Source organism: Lobosporangium transversale (genome assembly GCF_002105155.1).
Source record: "Lobosporangium transversale strain NRRL 3116 chromosome Unknown BCR41scaffold_3, whole genome shotgun sequence".
NCBI lineage: Eukaryota > Fungi > Mortierellomycota > Mortierellomycetes > Mortierellales > Mortierellaceae > Lobosporangium > Lobosporangium transversale.
Window position 1 is genome coordinate 1,702,135 of NW_019028981.1, and position 16,940 is coordinate 1,719,074.

At 43.7% G+C, this 16,940-nt stretch overlaps 6 protein-coding genes across 6 annotated transcripts; 5 read left to right on the top strand and 1 right to left on the bottom strand.

Annotated features, from left to right (window-relative positions):
- Positions 1-1,029: 1,029 nt before the first annotated feature.
- Positions 1,030-5,225, top strand: BCR41DRAFT_299197 (hypothetical protein; the record flags this gene model as incomplete). The annotated part of the gene is made up of 5 exons (XM_022020516.1): positions 1,030-1,231; positions 1,315-1,475; positions 1,566-3,187; positions 3,283-4,396; positions 4,476-5,225. 5 exons carry the CDS (start codon positions 1,030-1,032, stop codon positions 5,223-5,225), a joined length of 3,849 nt encoding a protein of 1,282 aa, XP_021885753.1.
- A 757-nt stretch (positions 5,226-5,982) lies between these two features.
- BCR41DRAFT_331824 (hypothetical protein) lies at positions 5,983-7,870 on the top strand (the record flags this gene model as incomplete). The annotated part of the gene is made up of 4 exons (XM_022021816.1): positions 5,983-6,331; positions 6,444-6,601; positions 6,689-6,949; positions 7,042-7,870. The coding sequence occupies exons 1-4, from the start codon at positions 6,152-6,154 to the stop codon at positions 7,868-7,870; spliced, it is 1,428 nt and encodes a 475-aa protein (XP_021885754.1). The 5' UTR covers positions 5,983-6,151.
- A 657-nt stretch (positions 7,871-8,527) lies between these two features.
- BCR41DRAFT_346454 (ribosomal protein S7 domain-containing protein) lies at positions 8,528-9,364 on the top strand. Its single transcript, XM_022022887.1, has one exon. It carries the CDS (start codon positions 8,552-8,554, stop codon positions 9,341-9,343), a length of 792 nt encoding a protein of 263 aa, XP_021885755.1. The 5' UTR covers positions 8,528-8,551; the 3' UTR covers positions 9,344-9,364.
- Positions 9,365-10,861: 1,497 nt separating this feature from the next.
- Positions 10,862-12,253, top strand: BCR41DRAFT_299134 (Sec7 domain-containing protein; the record flags this gene model as incomplete). The annotated part of the gene is made up of 2 exons (XM_022020510.1): positions 10,862-11,494; positions 11,648-12,253. Coding segments are annotated over 2 exons (1,239 nt in total), but the record flags the coding sequence as incomplete, so codon positions are not given.
- Positions 12,254-12,825: 572 nt separating this feature from the next.
- BCR41DRAFT_346455 (E3 ubiquitin ligase complex SCF subunit sconC) lies at positions 12,826-13,735 on the bottom strand. Its single transcript, XM_022022888.1, has one exon. The coding sequence runs from the start codon at positions 13,679-13,681 to the stop codon at positions 13,202-13,204; it is 480 nt and encodes a 159-aa protein (XP_021885757.1). The 5' UTR covers positions 13,682-13,735; the 3' UTR covers positions 12,826-13,201.
- A 424-nt stretch (positions 13,736-14,159) lies between these two features.
- BCR41DRAFT_392515 (hypothetical protein) lies at positions 14,160-14,955 on the top strand (the record flags this gene model as incomplete). Its single annotated transcript, XM_022028461.1, has 3 exons — positions 14,160-14,304; positions 14,412-14,513; positions 14,696-14,955. 3 exons carry the CDS (start codon positions 14,160-14,162, stop codon positions 14,953-14,955), a joined length of 507 nt encoding a protein of 168 aa, XP_021885758.1.
- Between the last annotated feature and the right edge of the window lie 1,985 nt (positions 14,956-16,940).

Below are 16,940 nucleotides of genomic sequence, written 5' to 3' on the forward strand. Positions count from 1 at the left end.
ACTCTTTCCTACAGCGACAGTATCAAGGAGGTATCAGTCCTGGCAAACATCCTGTCCCTGCCACTCCATCTCAACACCGCACATATCAGCAGACAGAATCCATTAAAGAGTCCCGTCACAGACGTACCAGATCTTCCGATTTCAATGAGATCCGTCCCGGGTTACCTCAAGAGCTCGCCGAACTCCAGAATAATATCGCCAGCCCTGCCAAAGAGCCTAAGAAGGGTTTGTTTGGCCTGTTCAAGAAAAAGACTCATCATCCTGCTTCCTCCTCTCCGACTCCGTCATCATCAGCATACCCTACTCTAGATCGTAAGTTTTATTTTATTATGCTCTTAGACGTACTGGTTTATCGATTGATTTTCTAAATATCAGATGTCATTATTCTTGTCACCAGAGTTATCCCGCAAATATTCAGCCGAAGATCCGCTTTCCATACTCCCACCGCCTACTTTGACCTCAGCACAGGGCTTTGCATTGTTATCTGAACAAGATATATCGATAGGATCTGGTTGCTCCTTTGATCGAAGATATGGTAGTGATGGAGGAGATTATCCAAGACATCCGCCTCCTTTCTCAATTGGCAAAAAAACGTCAAAAAAAGATATTCATGCGGTAATCCTCGTTGAACGGCCGATCTAGATATTTTTTGATCCTCCTTACTTTCTTAAAACTAACTTTTCATGGCACTTTATATTAATTACGATATCTTTAGCAAGATTCAATTTTCCCAGGATATGTTGGTGAGTGAAGGTTAATATTACTGCAACTTAGGCATCGATGCAAAGGTGGATTATTGATGAAAGTGTAATGTTCTTCTACCTTGTAGTAGACCAAACCGACTTCCCAGGGCCAATAAGTGTCAAAGATGATCCCAAGAATGCGCTACGTCAACTTCAGCCTACATCAGCTAGTGGTGCTGACTGGCATGCCCCTGAGAGCTGGGGTGTTCAGTCTATTTCCGGATCAACTATAGGTCCCCTTCAAAAGTCACTTGCCTTGAAAACCGAGGACCCTACATCTGATGACATGGAGCAGAGCGATGATGAAAGCTGGGATTATGATAAAAGGAAGTTGTCAACGATTAGAATCTTCCGGCCAGACACAACTTACACAACTGTTAACTGCCGGTATAATATTACAGCAAGTGAATTGAGCGCAATGCTTGGCCGAAAGATTTTTAAGCCCGACACATCCAAGTATCATATATATATCCTTCGAAATAACGTTGGTATGTTATTTATACTTGGTTACATTAGTACAGGTGTTCTCTGTCTTTGTTTCAACTAACAGATCCGTCATTATTTGAATTAGTTCGTCCACTCGGCCCTAACGAAAGGCCTCTCAGCATTTTGCGCCGATGCCTCGTGCAGTTTGGATATACGGATCAAGACAAATTAGACGAACTCTCTGGAAAGGATAATAGATTCCTATGCCGTTTCACATTTGCAGAGAGTGGGCTTCCATTGGTCAAGGTAATAGACATAGACAAATTATGGGCGATAAAAGTATTACAATATCGTTCGTAAATTACTAATATTTTTAGAATAATATGTCAAATTTAGGAGACTGATTTCCCGGCACATAGTATATATGCCGATGTAAATTTGCAACGCCAATGCTTACCCACAATACCAATCTTCCTGTATTCAAGAGCCAAAGATATTGTGCGTTTAAATATTTCGCATAACCAGCGGATGGATTTACCGCTTGATTTTGTGCAGAACTGTAGCGCATTGAGGGACCTTCGAATGGCTTATAATGACTTGGATAAGGTTCCAAGCAATGTCCGATACATTTTGAATCTTCAGATCCTAGACGTTCGCGGCAATCGCATTAGGGATCTTCAAAAGGCTCATTTGGAAGAGGCTCGCAAATTGGATACTTTGATTCTTCAATGCAATCGCTTAAACTCCATTCCGGATGCTTTTCAGGAATTTCAGCATCTGCGCATCCTTAATCTCTCGAGCAACAACTTTGAGAAGGTGCCAGCTGTACTCTGTACAATTCAATCATTGGAAGAGCTGGATCTCAGTTTCAACAGCATTTCAGAAATCCCTCATGAAATCAGTCATCTCGTACGACTGAAGAAGCTACTTTTATACGGCAACGAGATCGGGCCGTTTTTGCCTAAGAGCATGGAGACAATGACGGCTCTACAAAAACTGGATATTCGCCAGAACGGCATATTGAATATAGATGCATTGAACGAACTTCCAGCTCTTGAAGAGTTGTTGGTGGACTACAACACAAAGGTTGTCCTCAACAATGCATTTGGCGCGCTGGTGCGACTTTCGATTGTGAAATGCAACATGACTGACATCAATCTACGAGGTACCGGCAACACACTTACCTTCCTCGACCTCTCTTCGAATAAGCTCTCCAACTTGGCTCCAACCTTGTTTGAACACCTAAGATGCTTGGAAATTCTGAAACTTGATCACAATAGTATAAGCTCTATTCCGTCGACCGTTGGTGCGCTCAAGAAACTTAGAACGCTTTCAGTTGCGTATAATAATCTCTCTAGTATACCCGATGACATCGCACAGCTTCACTCCCTTATTGATCTGGACGTTCGTAGTAATAGTCTTGGAGAGCTCCCCGGAGCTATCTGGAAATGTTCACTCAAGTATCTCAACGCGTCTTCCAACATTCTTGAGTCTTTTCCAGATCCACCAGGAAACTATAGTCTTAAAGCGGGCGATGAGTCACTCATTACAGCATCATCATCATCAATAACATCATACGATATGGAGCCTGTCGCGCCTGTCCATTTTCAAGGTCCATCCCCCATCAGTCGCTCCGACCATATCCCCCCACTGGTAACCACACTGGAAACACTGTGTTTGGCTGATAATCGGCTGCCAGACGATGTTTTCTATCCCCTATCGCGTCTTTGTGCCTTGAAGATTTTAAATTTAAGTCATAATTTTATTGCTGAGATCCCTCGAGGCCAAATACCAAACACAGGTAACATCCAGGAGCTATATTTGAGTGGAAATCAACTCACTAACCTACCTGCGGATGACATCGAGTCGATGCGCAATCTTCAGGTATTGCATGTCAGCGGAAACAAGCTCACGACGCTCCCTGCAGAGTTGGGAAAGATCAATCGTCTTAAGGTGCTCGATGTTGGCTGTAATATGTTGAAGTACAACATCTTAAATTGGCCGTATGACTGGAACTGGTAAGAAAACACATTCGTGATTAAAATGGTTGGTAACACAGTATTCACTTAGAAGAGCTTACAAAGTGTATATTATTATCTAATACTATTATCAGGAATTGGAATCTTGAACTCAAGTACCTGAATATGTCTGGAAATAAGCGCCTTCAAATTAAACGGCAGGCAGCTGAAACGATACCGACAGCATCTCGCCCAGGAAATTTGTCTGAATTCAGTAACCTTACTTGTCTTCGAATTCTTGGATTAATGGATGTTACTATCACAGATAATGTCCCAGATGATACCGTAGATAAACGAGTCAGAACATCGACATCCACTCTGCATAATATGTCATATGGTATGGCTGATACTTTAGGCGATGGCGAAAATCTTTGCATTTGGGATCTTGTTCATCCTAAATTTCAGACTAAGGATGATGAAGTATTATTCGGCCTGTTTGATGGCCGATCTGGAAAGTCTCGATCAAGCTGTCGAATGACTAGCCATCTTAAGGATCGGTTCGGCGCGTACTTCAAAATCGAGCTGGAAAAACTAGAAGGTTCTGACACTGTTGTTAGTGCACTTCGGCGCACATTCTTGGGCCTCGATCGTGAGCTCTGGCCACTTGCTAAAGGGGAAGGTGGCAGGGGAGGAGCTTCTGCACTCGTAGCTTATATCAAAGGAATGACTTTATACACGGCCAACGTTGGGGACACAATTGCTGTATTAGTCAAGAAATCGGATTCATTTAATGTGATTTCACAAAAGCATATTCCTTGGAACCCAACAGAAGCGGCACGGATTAAGCGTTCTGGTGGATTTGTTAGCGAAAACGGGCTTTTGAATGACGAGCTAGATATTTCAAGATCGTTTGGACAGTATCATCTTATTCCGATTGTCAACTCAAACCCATTCATTGAGACCACCACTCTGACGGAGGATGACGATTTTCTGATCATGGCCTCTAAGTCGTTCTGGGATGTCATGTCTTATAATACTGCAGTGGACATCGCTAAGGCTGGTATGAGGATTTATGGTGACTTGATGCACGCATCTCAAAAGCTGAGGGATATTGCTATTTCGTATGGTGCTCGTGAGCATATGGTTGTGATGTTAGTAGGAGTTGGAGATCTATTCAAGAAAAAGGAGCCTTCGGATACTTTGGAATATCACCAGCATAAAAAGAGGCCAAAGCCGACTGAAGGTCCGATTGATGCCGTAAGTGAAGTCGTCACTTTCATTTGTTAAACCTCCTTTCTTTTTTTCTCAGTGAGCGAGAGTACTCATGGCTTTTACTTGAATTATCAAGTTGAAATACTTAAAACCCGAGATAGAGCCTCCACAAGGCGATGTTGCCATGGTTTTCACAGACATCAAGAACTCCTCCAGATTGTGGGAAGATATGCCTATTGCCATGGCTATTGCGATTAAGGAGCAGTTTAACATCATGCGACGCCAGCTCCGCTCTATTGGTGGGTACGAGGTCAAAAACGAAGGTGACGCTATGATGGCGTCATTTTCGAGTGTGCCAGCTGCCATATTGTGGTGCTTTAAGGTGCAGGAACTACTCATATCCGCAGACTGGCCGCAGGATATTCTAGATACTGAGGATGGTCAGACAATTTTTAGCGCCTCGGATCCTAATCAACCCATCTATAAAGGGCTTTCTGTTCGTATGGGGATCCATTGGGGACAACCCGTAAGCCATCGGGATGAAGTGACACGGCGAATGGACTACTATGGGACGATGGTCAACCGTGCGGCTCGAATTTGCGCCTCGGCTGATGGTGGAGAAATATGTGTCAGCAGTGAAGTAGTTAAGGTGATGCAGAACATACTTTCGGACTCTTCTTTGGAATATTCTGACTTTCCGGATGCTGAGCATGTTCGAGAGATGATGAAGCTCGGCTACGTAGTGATCGATATTGGTGAAAAGAAGCTAAAAGGGCTAGAAACCCCAGAAAGCCTGCATCTACTCTACACCCGGTTACTCGCTGAGCGTTACACAACAGAGGCTAAGAGTGTTGCAGCTACTCCCGTCTTAGGAACTGTAAAATGATATCTATAGTTTGAGACGAACTGCATGTCAAGGTACAATTGGTAGTCTGGTTCATGCATAGTAATATGCTTTTTTTTTTCTTTTTTTCTTTTTATCATCATAGCAGGAGGTATTGACACAACCGACATGCTTGGATCCGACTTCGGTGCGGGTGATACAGAGCATATGCTTACGTCTTGAGCGACTTGTTTCAGGGGCTGTGTCCAAATATGGACGCGCGACGGAGCAAGACCTGGCTTTGCTCTCGCTAACCATCAGAGATAATGCGGATCAAGATGACCTTAGACGCATTGCTGAGAATTGCATATGGAGGATTGAGGTAAGTTTTTTTTTTTTTATAAAATCTTCTGCTTTGGCATTTTTTTTGGTCGAAAACTAATCCATACCTTCTTTTTGCTCTTTATTTAGAATTGTTTCTCGCAGTTATACATGGCCAAATCTGGACAATATGTTGCTGTGTATGATAGACTGACTAAGGTCTTAAAAAATGATCCGAACTACATCTTGCAGGCGCTACAGCAATATGTAAGTATGGTGGGCAGTATGGGATCTACTGCGCTTTTGTGAAGTCGTCAATGAGAGAAAGAAAAAAGCAGACTCTTGTATGAGTATGGAGCTGGATATACCCTAGCCAAGCCTGTCAAATAGAACATTTTTTTCGAAATATAAGATAACATTATGATAAACTGGAATGAGGTTCGCCTATTCAAAGGTTATGAAATGTCAGTGATCAGAGCCTTTTATTGTGACGGTCTCACTCCGTCAAACAGCTGTACTAATGTGATTCTTGTCTTCATTTTCCACAAACTTTTTGCATCACTTCATTGCACTTCGCATCGTTCTTCTCCTCCATTTACATCTCGGCATATTATCCCTCAAATAAAAAAAAGAAAAAGAGAGTATTCTGCATAGTGCAGTGAGAGCAAATGTCACGAAGGACAGTAGTCCATTATGGACCCGATTCGACCTCCAGTTCCACATTTTCGACTAGATCCAATGCTCTGCCTACTACCAGAAGCATAAGTCTTTCTAAACGTGTAGCCAATCATTCCAACGACATTGTCGCTTACTTCCATGATGAGGAAGTTGGAAACTATCACTATGGGGTATGATCATTTGAAATTAGAAAAGCAAATTGGGAATCTTTATGTCTAGGTTATTAGCCTTGGTTTTGTGAATTTATCATTGAAACCATGGTACGCTTCTGATGGATGATAGGAGCGGCATCCAATGAAGCCACATCGACTTACTTTGACTAACCATCTGGTGATAGCGTACGATCTACACAAGAAAATGGAAGTTTTTCAGCCTCGTAGGGCAACGGATGAGGAGATCATGGACTTTCATGCCCCAGATTACATCGATTTTTTAAAAAGGTTGGTTTGGTTTTGAAACTGCTTTTTTTTTTTTGCTTTATGAAGCATAGCCACTGACAGACAATGTTTTTATTTAATGAAATTCAGGGTCACACCAGAAAACATGAATAATTTCAGTAAAGTTTTTAGTCGTTATAATGTCGGGGATGACTGTCCTGTTTTTGACGGCATGTTTGACTTTTGCAAGATCTACTCTGGCGCGACTATGGATGCGGCCCGCAAGTTGACTAATGGCTCTGCTGATATCAGTATCAACTGGTCTGGAGGTTTGCATCATGCTAAGCGGGTTGAGGCATCAGGCTTTTGTTATGTTAATGATATTGTTCTGGGGATCTTCGAATTACTTAGGTGAGTATCATTCTTGGGAGTAGATGTGTTGTCCGCATCTGAGGGCCATCAATAGTGAACCCAGCTATTTTAATTATTAAACTAATAACTAGACATTACCCTCGAGTTCTCTATGTTGACATCGACATTCACCATGGGGACGGAGTGCAGGAGGCGTTTTACGCGACGGATCGAGTCATGACGGTTTCTTTTCATAAATACAATGGTGACTTCTTTCCGGGAACTGGAGACATCGACGAGATTGGAAGCGGGATCGGGAAGCATTATTCACTGAATGTGCCACTCAAAGATGGTATTGACGATGACTCCTACATTTATTTATTCAAGTCGGTGATGGAAGCAGTTATCAATTCATTCAGGCCTTCCGCGATCGTCCTACAGTGTGGCGCAGATTCGCTAGGATGCGATCGACTAGGATGCTTCAACTTATCTATAAAGGCGCACGGAGAATGTGTTCGATTCATAAAGGACTTTAAGTTACCGCTATTAGTGCTTGGTGGAGGAGGATACACGATTCGAAATGTGGCAAGGTGCTGGGCTTATGAGACATCCATTTTAGTGGACCATGAAGTCTCAAATGACTTGCCATACCATGAGTACATCGATTATTTTCAACCAGATTACAAGCTTCATCCACATCTTTCTGGAAAAGTAGAAAACATGAATACCAAGCAATATATTCGGAACCTTAGGATCAAAGTTCTGGAGCACCTCAGGTTTTTAAATGGTGCACCCAGTGTTCAGATGCAAGAAATACCTCCAGATATTCAAGGATTCCTGGAAATGAATGACGAAGAAGAGGCAGAGCTGCTGGCTGACTCTGCTAAGGGAAAAGAAGAAAAGGAACAACAGCGTACACGCGATCACCAAAATGAGTTCTTCGATAGCGAGCGTGACATCGACATGGAGGACGAGAGCTAGCGCTTCAAAAAAAATAAAATAAAAATAAAAAAATAAAAATCATTTCTTTATTAATACTGTTATTAAATGAAGACAATGAATTTGCGTATTTACTTCAGAGAGCGTGAGGATCGGATTCTTTGCAATGGTTAGGTAGTCTCACCCAAAAAGATATCCATCACTCTTGTCTTCAACTAAAACCTATCTTTACAGCACTCTATTCACATTATGACCGCCATTTTCAAGGTGCTACTGTAATGGCTCACAGCATACTAAAGAGAGATATCTTAATAAACGGACTAATAATATATTCATCATCTTATTCACTGTATACTTCTCGTCTATCCAAAACTTCCTTGGATACTGCCTTTTTTATGGGCAATTTTTACTGTCATATTCGTATATATAATGCTAATACTACTAGTAAGGGTCATTAGCACCTATAGCGTATGCTTGACCGGCCAATCTCAACAATGCAAACAAGGATAATATCAGAGTGGCTGACGAGGGATTTCTTCAGACGCCAAGCTCCTGCTGCATTGGGATAACACTCAGTCTCCTGATATTGAAGTAGACATATCCAATCAAAACATTCTATCAGTGGACTGCATGTCTACTCCGGTCAACATGTGGCTTATGGATCCGTAATAACAAACTCATCTATTCCTCAATCCCTTTGTCACCTTTCAGCAATACTTTGTCATGCTTCGCACTATCCATCGATTAGGATTAGTTTCCAATGGGAGGTTTTGGGCTCAGCAATCGCCCATGACTGGAACTCATGTAGGCAGGATGTCGGTCGCATTCTTTCATACTGGCAGTCGCCCTAACTCACTGACAGGCTCTCCCAATGTTGCCACAACACCATCAAAACCACTACCTCCTCCCATGGTTGCCACTTCAATGCAAAGCAAGATTGGACCCTCTTTACAAACACAACAATCATCAGTAATACCACCAGCTGAGATAAACATAGACAATGAGCTGGAGACAGAAGGTGTTGAAGATAGGCACATGTCGTCTGCGTTCGCTGAGTTTGTCCCTGTGTTACCAGAATTAGCCCGCTCGATGGACGATAATCCAATTCTCAAACAACTTGTCAATACGATTATGAAAGACGGAAAGAAAGCTCGTGCACAACGCTTTGTGGCAGATACACTACTAGAAATTCGATCTAGAACTCAATCGGATCCTTATCAAGTGATCTTGGATGCGCTTGAGTTGGCTAGTCCTATTCTGAAATTGACGCCAATTAAGAAAGGTTCTAAGGTATTGCAGGTCCCTAATCCGATGACAGAGAGGCAAAGACGTAGGAAGGCAATCGTATGGATTTTAGAGGCCAGTGACAAACGAAAAGGCGAGAAGAAGTTCAAGGATAGGCTGGCCAGTGAATTTTTGGCTGTGGTAAACGGTAACAGCGGAGCATTGATCAAGAAAAATCAACAACATAAAATGGCGTTGGCCAACAGGGCTAATGCATCATTGAAATATTAAAAATCTGCAATTTTAGAAAACAGCTCACATGTATTTTTCATGAACTGTCTACTAATGAAACTGAAAGTGGATGATGTTTCACACAGTCATTCATCACACCATTCTCTCTTCTTCCTCCTCTCGCTCCGCTTGTACTTCGTGTGTTTATTATTACTATAACGATGTCTGATCCATCTCCACCTCCATCAACAGCGCCGCCTGTTCAGCGCACACGCGCCAGCTCTTATCACTCTGTACCCTTGTCCTACCAATCAACTAACCCATCTTCATCTTTCATCAACTCCATCTCATTGCTTGACCCTTCCACAAATGGCTCTCGAAGCATCTCCGCCTCTCCGCAGAGGTGCTCCATGCCACTCCTACCTGCGCTCTCAACATCTATCCGTGCATCCTCATCCGCTTTAAACATGAAGCCAGCATCACTTTCAGGAGCATCATTGTCAGCAGGAAGGAACTCTGTAGATATCAACTCACATGGTAGTCGCACAACTACCTCCGTAAAGTTCAATAGCTCAGAAATTGAGCGAAGTTTTCAGGCTTTGCTAAAGAAGCAACCTATTGCGGCTCCAGGGCCCTCATTACTGCACGGTAAAGGCCATCGACAGTCGTCTCAACACTCTGAATCTCGTCTTGGCTCGAAACACCATGATAGGTTGTCTAGTAATAACGGCAGTAGCAACTTCGGCAGCAGTTTGTCACATTCTCCTGTGTTTGGATCACCAGCGTCTGAGCACGCCAAGAACTGGATCAAGACTGTGGGTCTGGATCAGCCTAGTGAATCGGATAGCGACCAGCGCGAGAGTGACGCTGACAACTGCGAAGATAGTGAGCAACTTCGGTGGCAAACTGACCATGATGATGATACGGCAAATCAGGTCGAGCTTGAAACAGAAACAGAGGTTGCAAGGTTACCAATAAGTACACGGCTATCCTTCAGCTCCAAAAAAGGATATCCTATGTTCAGTGAAACTGGTAGGACATTGTGAACTGTGCAATCGTGTCTACTATCTGCTTTATTATTAGACTATCCAACTAATGAGCTTATTCTGTTCATCAGCTACATATCAGTCACCTGTTCGTGCCAAAGACCAGTCCGCTATACACCCACTTTCACCTATACCGCCTTCACCCCGTTCAGAAACATCTACACCAAAGCCGTCTCAATTAATGTCACCAAAAATGCGGCCTAGTGTGTTTGATTCTGGATCGATACCTCCAATAACCTCTAAGACCGTCAACCAGCCTCTTCCGCCTCCTCCTGAACCCACCACAGCATTGCCTGACAGACCTCGTGCACGAACAAAGGTCACTCCTCATGTTCAGCCCCCAAAAAAGTCTTTCAAAAATAGTCCTTTGCCTCCGAAACCCGTATCTGTTACGGAAAGACAGCCTGTGTCCTTAAGCAATCCACCGCGCAAATGTATACATCATGGCAAGATTTTGCAGGTTATCAACACATCAACAGTCAAGGATCGATACCTCTTCTTGTTTAGCGATATTCTATTGATTACCAAGCATATGTCAGAGGGTCACCCTACAATTGATAGTCGTTTTCAAGTTAAAGAAGTCATTGAATTGAAGAAGATTAGCCTCAGTCTCACTCGTGACAAATACGACTCCAAGAATGGGGAAGCTGGCCCTCATGGCAATCGCAAGATCCCTCCTATCCTTGCAGAGTTCATCCATACTTTTGATCAGGACCCAAATCGTGCCATTAAGAGCTTTATTCAAAAACGTGCTCTACATTCTGACCATATTTCTGTGGCACATCTCCTGTTTAAGACACCAGAGCTATCAAAGAGTCAGCTGGCTCTTTTCCTTTCTGATCCAGCGAATAAGCATGTCTACCGAGCGTTTCTGGATCAATGTCAATTTGCAGGAGTCTTGCTGGACGAGGCTCTTAGGACACTGCTAAGCCGGCTTAGCCTCCCAGACAGGGTGAGTGTGCCTCGTAGTGGAGGCTCTACGGATCGCTCTAATAGATGTGTGGGTTATTTGCTGGAGGAATTTACTAAACGCTGGTATGAAGCGAACATCAACGTGGTTGTGTTTGATGCTTCGATTGCCCATAAGCTCGTCATTGCCATGATCGTACTCAATGCTCAGCTCCACAACAACGAAGGCGCTAGTCTCGTAAAAGATAGAGATGAGGTTGGAATACTTGTTCGACCTCGGGCAGATTCTCATCCTTCTACACCTACAGTAAATTCAACGCCAACAATGGACTCAAGTCTTGTTTCAACATCGCGAATAACGCAGAAATGCCAGTTAATGGACTTGGATGATCTTACGGTTTTTCCGAAGCCAACAAAAGATTCTTTTGTTGAGAACTTCCAGCTGCTAGACCAACAACGAATCGTCCCTCGGGACACCCTTCACAACATCTTTCTATCTATCAGCCATCAGCCTCTGGACATCGATTCTGAAAAATTGGATGATCATCCGGGGAACTCAAGCTCGATACCGTCGAGCTCGCGAAAGCTCTGGCCTATTATGATGTCACCTGTTGTCTTACCGCCAAGGTTGACACTCAAAGTTCCATCAGACTCTATTACTATTACCATACCGGTGTTAAACCCACATTTTTCAATTCATTTGGGAGGGAGAGACTTGAAATGTGAGCCCTCAATTCTCGAATTTGGGTCACATCGTAGTCAACAGTTTAGGATTATAGGTTCGGTGCCCGGGAAAAAAACCTTGACCATTCAACCAAAGATCACAGCGGAGAAAGGGACACCTGAACAGTACTATGACTTACATAATCTGCCGTCCAAGCATGTGATCGCAATTGAGCGTCAATTTATGCGACATACCTTCCAGATCTCATTGCTAAATGATCTAGGAACAAGACGACGTTACCTATTTGGAGCTTCTACGGGCGTTGAAAAAGACGAGTGGGCGAGAGCCTTGACAGAATGTCTGCTCCTCGTAAAAGGGCAAAACGCAGTACGATTGAATGAGCACACAGGGTTGGAGCAATCAATTGGGCTACAGATTTTAAGAGAACAACTGCTAGGCGTTGAGGTCCCTGAGGATGGTGACGTGGTACCAGTACCATCCAATGTACAATCCGGCCCACCACAAATGCCTGTAGCGGTCGTGCCACCGCAGACCATGGGCTTGGGAATCCCATTGGATGGTCATACTCTGCCAGTGACGTCTCCTCGGTCGGGTGGATCGAATACAGCAACAGTGACTATTAATGCAGGAACTTCCAGTCCCTCCCTCGGCGCGGGCATGAGTACAGACTGGGCAGGTGTACACAGCAACAGTATTTCTAATTCACCAAACGACACTTGGATGTGTAAGATGCCAAAGCCAGGATCTGTCATCCCAGACAGATATGGCTGGGAGCTTGTCCATCTTGTGGAGCAAAATAGTTTAATGGCTCTTGTACTTGGATTTATGGGCGCATTAGGGCGCGATCGGCTTCGGCGTATAGAGGAGCTACGTAAGAAGATGGAAAAAGAAGAGGAAGAAGAGTGGGAGGAGGAGATAGTGGAGGTGGAAGATGATGAAGAAGAAGAAGAAGAAGAAGATCAGATACAAAGGGAAGAACAAGAAGGACAAGAAATAGATGAACGAGACATGGAAGAGGGTGAAAGATACGTCCCATCGTCTTCTATTAGTCATTATGAAAATTCTAACCAGAGAGCGACTACTGCCTCTATGGACGAAGATCTTGAAGACGGTGTTATCTCTGAAGCATTAGGGGATATGAGCAGTTTTAAAGGCGAGGGGATTTGGACTCAGTAATTAGTTTACATCCTACGTCAAGCATACTTATACAAGTTTTGCACATTATGATTGTATTTTGGTAGCCTAATAAAAAGTTTAATCCAGTAAACTATAACTCATTTAACGGTCCTCAGCCCATTCATTCTCCTTCTTAATCTGTGCTTCTTCCTCAGGCGTAAAATCGTTAACGATGTTGAAGGCCTTCCGGATTTGCTCGGGAGTTTTGCCTTTAATGATGTTAGCAACGGTTTTGCAACCAACATCAAGCAATGGCTTAATATCCAAGTAATTGGCAGCCAAAATTATCTCGAACAACATCTCCTGATCGACTTGCATAAACTTCATGTCCCACTCTTCGATATCGTTTGAACGCTTGCGGGGGTCGTCTGTCTCATCTGAAACTTGAATAGGATCGTTACGATGATGCTCGCAGTACTCGATGACTTTAGTTAACACTGCAGCCGTGACGTTAGGGAGAGGGATGGGTGCGTCGGACTCCCCGACATCCTCAAGCATGTTCTTGATCAAGATCGAACGTTCGGCCACCTCCTTGTCGATTTTGAACTCCTGGCCGTCAGAGGAAACGAGAATCACAGACATGATGGCAATTTTAAATATTTTGAAGAAAGAGATGAATATGCAATTTTTTATTTCGTGTGGCCACATGTCCAAAAAAAAAAAAAAAAAAAAAAAACACAGCCACATTTTATCTAAATCCGCCTTGTACAGCACCAAAAACTGTTCAGGTCATGTGTCACGTCTACAGAACAAAAAGTGATGGCCAGTGCATGGCATGGCACTTATTACGACCTAAAAAAAAAAAAAAAAAAAAAAAAAAAGAGGATTCCTGACCTCAATGCTTTATACAGGCGCTGATAGCGACCTGTCTTCCTACTCTACCTACAGCCGCTGCTGTTTCCTTCATTTAGCAGGTGCTTGCGCGGCGGTGGCGGGGACCAAAGAAGGATCCAGAAGAAGTGCCAGGAGAATAGTCAGTGGGGAAGCTGAGGATGCATTGACAGGCATGTACTTTGTGACGTGTGTCAGTAGCGGAAGGTGGCTATCGAGGATGTAGGCCATGCTCTCGCTACCCATTGTATCGGTCCATGTAAATGCCCCACTCACCACAATACTTGCTATGGTTCTTCAGGTTTCTGAGGACGCCGTTGCAGCTAAGGCATGGGCACTTGGCATTGGTGAAGTATTCATGTATGTCCACGAGCGTATGTCCCAATCTCCCTTGCCTATTAAGCATATCCAGAAGGATTAAGGTTAGAGTAGTTCCGGAGGCGGCCGTATACCTTGATAAAGTTGACTCAATTTCTTATAGAAACGGCACAACAATTTGACATGCTTGTTATCTGCCCCCGTGAACTGAGCCTGGCCGATTCCGAAGACGCTATGCTTTTCGATCTTCTTGGCTACACCTTCTGTACCTCCTGTCATGTCCGCTATAACCGCCACATAGCCGTATGAATAAAAATAGAAATGCCTCTGAGGTGCACTCCCAAGTCTCGGTACGTAACAGCCACGGTCCAAGAGGGCATGGTTACTGTAGGGAGTCAGAATAGAGCTGCTCCTTATTGTTCTGGATAATGAAAAATTCAATATCAGACATATCCTCATCGAGCTTCTCTGCTTCAAGCTTTTTGTTCGGACGATGGAGGGCATACAGAGTATCAGTATTGATGCGTTACGATCCTCCTGATGGATTATCTTTGCCAACCGTGGGCTGTGCGATAGCAGGAGATCTACTCGATGAAGACGGCTTTTTAGAGATGATTGGCTATGACTGGAGTGGAGAGCGAAACCTTGATCTGGAGACGTCATACTACGTTCTGGGTGAAGGTAGACTTGTTTCTACCAAAGCGTAGATGGAAAAAAAAAAAAAAAAAAAAAGTTGATGCGGATGGGTTTTATTTTAGCCGTTTGAAGGATATTTGTGCTCGAATGATACGACGTCTACTGCAGGATTTTGTGGCCTCTCTCCGTATGGTCTTCTGCAACTGGTGTTTCATGCACGCGTGCGAGGGGTGACTGTTGCCTTCGGTGAGAATCTATGAATTGGTGCATCTACAAAGCGTATTTGGATATCTGGCGGATCAAGCAGTTTCGAGATGGCCGAAGCCTATTTGTCACAAAATATCCTGATTTTCTGTTCGAATTGCTTAGAATTCCATCGAGCCCTATGCACTTCTCAGTGACCTTGCAGTACGCAGTTACTCTTTCTTGCATGATGTCATTAGACTCCATCTCCTTATTGCCTTTGATGATCATTGAGATGTTTTCTGGTAAGAGCTAAGTCAAGGAGATCAAAGTTGTTTTTATTATTGTTGCCAGGGCAGGAGCCTTTTATTGAGGTCCCGCCATGACCGTCACCCAATGTTCTGGTCTTATGAATAAAAATGGAAGTAGCCCTGAGGTGCACTCCTAAGTCTCGGTACGTAATAATCATTGCATTGGTCTTGATGTCTAATCTGGTGCGTTTGTTCCGACGTTATTTTGGCACACAGGCTAGGGTTACGAGCTGGCTTGGTGACGAAAACCCGAACACAGACATCACATCGCCGATGTTGTAGGGCCTAAAGTTTCGCAGATTGGGAAGAATAAGAAGCACCGGTCGCAGGTTCCTAAAAGCAAACATGCCGAACCATTGGCGCAGACTATACGGCGAACGACATGGTCAGGGGCATCTGGTGGGGCGGCGCCCAGAGCGTGAGCAATGGAAGGCCTGCCTCAGATGGGCGAATTCCGAATACAAGCCATGGTCCGGGATTCAATAAATCAAAGCAGTATTCGATTAATCAAGCAGCATCTGAATGTTTCAATCAGTGTCCAAAGATGCCCATTTTAAGCGCAAGGTGGTCTACTGGGGGTTGTTTAAATCCCAATCTACAAATATGCTGCATATTCATACCATCCTATCGCTCATGTGCGATACTGGTGCGGCTGGTCAACCCATGGCGCTGACCAACAAACACCAATTACGCTTTGAGGTTGGGGCAATCTATGTTCGGTGCATGCTACTGCCCCATTAATACAGACTGATCAGCCGTGTCCGCCCGACATCACAAGCCGCCTGGCTTGGTCGTTGTTTTTTTAAAAACGCGATTAATTTCCGAAAAGGCCTGTATGGCAGAGATGCAAAACCTATCATCCTTGTTGATCTATAGCTATCCTTGATAAATGCAAGGTAGAGGTGGGTTAATCGGATGGCCAAAATGCAGGCTTTCTTTCCTACCGTATGTAGTAGCAGAGCATGGCTACGATGACAGACTCAATTATGTGTGTGTGAGAAAGAGCTACAAAGATGATATCTGTGCAAAGTAGGCGGGAGTGAGAGCGCTAAAAGGCAATAGAGGCATGGAACGATGGAGGAGAAGAGGGAGAGAAAAACAATAAAGAGATATAAAGAAAAGAACGCGACTACACAGCCATAGAGTGGAAAATGCATATTCAAGCACAGCACATATGGGTTTTTTATATGCATACACTTAAAAAAAGCACCGGCCATAATTACTCTTCATCACTCCTCGCGAAAAAAGAAAAATGGTACACTGGCCTCCGCCAGTGCAACGAGTAAGGTTTTTGCTACACCAAACCAACTTGCCAATCAAATATTACATCTGCATCTTTCAGTCGATGCTGTGCTCTATGGCCACAAAGGCGTCTTTTTTTCACCTTCATTGTCATTTGTTTAACTATCAATTCATCATACAAAATTAATATTAAAGGAATAATGACAGCAGGGTATACAAATGATCCTTCTTATCAGATTGAGGACGAGGATAAGGATGAGAATGAGTACCAAGAGGAGCGCAGTAGTAGATTTAGCCATATAGAGGGCACAATTCATTGA

What these genes read in the sequence shown, in the direction of transcription:
- BCR41DRAFT_346454 (XM_022022887.1), top strand. Translation starts at nt 8,552, where the DNA reads ATGCTTCGCACTATCCATCGATTAGGATTAGTTTCCAATGGGAGGTTT.
- BCR41DRAFT_346455 (XM_022022888.1), bottom strand. Translation starts at nt 13,681, where the DNA reads ATGTCTGTGATTCTCGTTTCCTCTGACGGCCAGGAGTTCAAAATCGAC.